Source organism: Rhinopithecus bieti, unplaced genomic scaffold, assembly GCF_001698545.2.
Source record: "Rhinopithecus bieti isolate Rb0 unplaced genomic scaffold, ASM169854v2 scaffold_31823, whole genome shotgun sequence".
Lineage (NCBI taxonomy): Eukaryota > Metazoa > Chordata > Mammalia > Primates > Cercopithecidae > Rhinopithecus > Rhinopithecus bieti.
In genome coordinates this window covers 1,310,107-1,313,815 of record NW_016814121.1, presented here as the reverse complement: position 1 = coordinate 1,313,815, position 3,709 = coordinate 1,310,107, and the positions used below count along the sequence as shown (strand labels likewise).

The window sequence follows — 3,709 nt, the reverse complement described above, 5'->3', positions numbered from 1 at the left end:
AAAAAAAAAAAAAAAAAAAAAAGGAAATTGAGGTGACATCAAGGTTGGAAGTTTAGGTAATGCCCTATGTCTTGGTTTACAATCACAGAGCTAAGCAGAACTCAGCTGCCACCAGAAGATTTAAGAAACCTGCCTCTCAGAGAGAGGTCAAGTAGTTGAGTAGAAGGTAGTTTTGGGGGGCTCTTGGAATCCAAGCTAACACCTTCCTGCTTCTCCTTCTGTCCTTGAGCAGAGTGCTAACGTGCTAACCCAAACACTCGGTCTACGTTTGGTGTGTTTTTAAATGTGGAATGTTGGAAGCACATTATAATCGGACATTGTATTTGGGGAAAAGGAAGGAGAGAATGACAACCGGGTTAAGCACCCTGGGTTGATACCACTGAACTGCATTTAACGGAGCTAATAATCCCAGCGCTTACCTCCACCTTCAAATAGTTACTAAAAACCCACAGCACTCTGCTAAGTGCTGAAGAGAACATCTGTCAAGATGGGATGTTTGGGTTCACAAGGAGATTACGAAGTAAGCAGAGAGCAGAGCAAACAGGAGTAACAGCACATGAGGCAGCGTATGGGGAGTGCTAAAGAAAAAGTGTAGAGAAAGCTGCAGATGCAGGAAACAGGTCACTAAGGCTTCACTAAAGAGCTGAGAATGGAAAAGGGCCTTGAAGATGCACACATTTGACACACCATCTGGCTTCACACACACAAATCTTCATAATTTTTACTGTTAATCCATTGCTGTGAATGTTTTGATTTATGGTATCAGCAAAGACTAGAGAAACGTTCTGTCTCAAGCTGCTAAGACTTTTTTCTTACCTGCCTTTGTAATTGTTGACATCGAACATCTTCTTTGCTCGATAGTATATAAGTTTCCAGGGCCGGGCAATGTTCCTACCTAAAGTCAGAAGAAAGGTGATCAGAGGGGCTCACGTGACATGAAGTCACACTTGTAAAAGGAACTCAGAACAGCCCTTGTAACCACATGAACTATCCTAAGCCCCGTGTTAAGGCTGGGATTTCCTGTGTCCTGAACAAAGCTGTCTTGGAGAGCAGATATACACAATCACCAGTCTCCTTGGAGATCTCCGAAAACTAAATGCTGAGTACCCCGAGGCTCCAGCTTCCCGTCTATGCAATTTGTGGAAAGAATCCTTACAAGACAAAGTAATTTTAACATGATTTGAATTAAGAGGAAGAGAACACTAAGGTGGAGAATACAGGGTAACAGTTCTCCAGAAGATGAACAACAAATCTTTCCCAAATCAGCTTTTCTCACTTTCTCACTCTAAGGTGAAATAATCCCTCAACGGGGCGCACTAGCCTGTTTTTCTTCGTGGCCCCCACAGAACACCTAAGAAATTATCCTCTTTAAATCCAAGAGAGATTTGCTTTGGCTCTGATCCTCCATGACAGCATGACCTTCTAACTTCACAAGCAGCACCTCCAGTCGGAGAGTTCCAGTTACAAAGCACACATATGGCCACACTTAAAAAACGTGGGAGACCATGGTGCGTATAAGGATGTGCTTTGCATAGCGTACACAAAATATAAATAAGGAACAGGAGGAGAAACCAAAACCGTAACTATTGCCAAGGAAGAAAGGCAAAAGTTCATCATTCAAAGTTTCACACTGAACTTGGGAGACATGAACACATTCCAAATCCCCAAAAGTAGAGACTGGCAATAAGAATACCATCAGGGTTGGGTGAGGTGGCTCACACCTGTAATCCCAGCAGGTTAGGAGTCTGAGGCAGGTGGATCATGAGGTCAGGAGATGGAGACCATCCTGGCTAACAAGGAGAAACCCTGTCTCTACTAAAAATATAAAAAATTAGCCAGGCGTGGTGGCAGGTGCCTGTAATCTCAGCTACTCGGGAGGCTGAGGCAGGAGAATTGTTTGAACCCCAGAGATGGAGGTTGCAGTGAGCCAAGATTGCACCACTGCACTCCAGCCTGGGCAACAGAGCAAGACTCTGTCTCAAAAAAAAAAAAAAAAAAAAAAGAATATCATCAGCCATCACAGCAGTTAATGTGCACTGCCTGCAGACAATGGCCAGGTACCGTGCTAACACTTACCACAGGTTATCTTGTTTATGGCTGGAAGGCTGTGGATGGTCAAAGAGTGATTGTTTCTAAACTTACCAATGTGCAATCTAAACGAGTGTCTCCTTTTAAGTTGGTGATCGCAGATTTTTCCTCGGGATATCTGTCTGTGTACAGCAGCTTGTCTGCGCTCTCGATGCCTGTCAGGGCTAGAAAGTCTTCCACATTTTTCTCTAACTGCTTATTTTCCTTCACAGAAAACTTGCCAAATTTAATAGCGACACCTAGGATTGGGAAGGAACAGGGAGAAAGTGTGTATCGTTAATAATGAACAAAAGCAAACCTATGACTTGGATTTTCATCAGCAATGACAGTACCATGGCCCAACAGTCCCAACACCTGACATTTGCTCTCCTGCCCCCACTTGCAGATTCGGCCTTTCCTCCAGGGTTCAGCCAAGCCACACCTCTTCTGACAATGTCTTACCTGGTCATCCTATTCCAAAGTGACCTTTCCTGTTTCACCTATCTTTTTAAAAAAGTTTTCAAATTTATTCATGCATTCTTTAGAGATAGGATCTTGCTTTTTCACCCAGGCTGGAGTGCAGTGGCATGATCAAAGTTCACTGCAACCTTAAACGCCTGGGATCAAGTGATTCTCCTGCCTCAGCCTCCTGAGTAGCTGGGACTACAGGCGTGTGCCACTAACACCTGGCTAATTTTTTTATTTTTTGTAAGATGGGGTCTTGCTGTTTTGCCCAGGCTGGTCTTAAACTCCGGGCCTCAAGCAATTCTCCTGCCTTGGCCTCCCAAAGTGCTGGGATTACAGGAATGAGTCACCTCACCTGGCCTAGGTTTACTTTAAAAATATTTTACGGGCCAGGCACGGTGGCTCATGCCTGTAATCCCAGCACTTTGGGAGGCCGAGGTGGGCGGATCATGAGGTCAGGAGTTTGAGATCAGCCTGGTCAATAATATGGTAAAACCCCGTCTCTATGAAAAATACAAAAATTAGCCAAGCATGGCAGGCGCCTGTAGATCCAGCTACTTGGGAGGCTGAGGCGGGAGAACCGCTTGAACCCAGGAGGCATAGGGTGCAGTGAGCCGAGATTGCGCCACTGCATTCCAGCCTGGGCCACAGAGCGAGACTCTGTCTCAAAAACAAACAAAAAAAAGTCTTTTATAAAATACATACTCATAAGAATTTCAACACAATACACCAATAAAATGGGATTATATACTACAATTGTGTGCATGTGTGTAGTGCTGTCTTTTTTGCTTAACTTGTCTTGTCTATTTTCTGAATCTCTTCAATCCCATGAATTCTGGAAGGCTATGACTCCTCTTCTTACTTTTTCCAATGACCAGTTGTATTGGGTCTTACACAGCAGATATTCAGTAAATATCGCTCACTGGTAGTACACAGCCTTACATTTGCAGTTTATTCTTAAATCCAATAAGCTTTATTATTGGATTTAAGAATAAAGGTTATTTGCTTTTCTTAATAATAATTCTTAATAAGAGAGGTTCAGAAACACAGTGAAATCAAGAAGGTGATCAAGTCCACTACAACCAGCTCACCATCAATTTAATACCTTGGAGAAAGAAACGATACCTCACTAAAGTTAATGATTTTAATCTGACAGTATTTTATTTTTTTTTTTTTT

General features: G+C 43.1%; 1 protein-coding gene across 1 annotated transcript in view; it reads right to left on the bottom strand.

Moving 5' to 3' along the window:
* The window catches only part of TTF1 (transcription termination factor 1), a 32,245-nt gene that overhangs the window by 21,132 nt on the left and 7,404 nt on the right, over positions 1 to 3,709 (bottom strand). Inside the window, 3 exon segments of the mRNA XM_017849889.1 lie at positions 817 to 895; positions 2,143 to 2,175; positions 2,178 to 2,336. Of these exon segments, the coding sequence (XP_017705378.1) occupies positions 817 to 895; positions 2,143 to 2,175; positions 2,178 to 2,336 (271 nt within the window).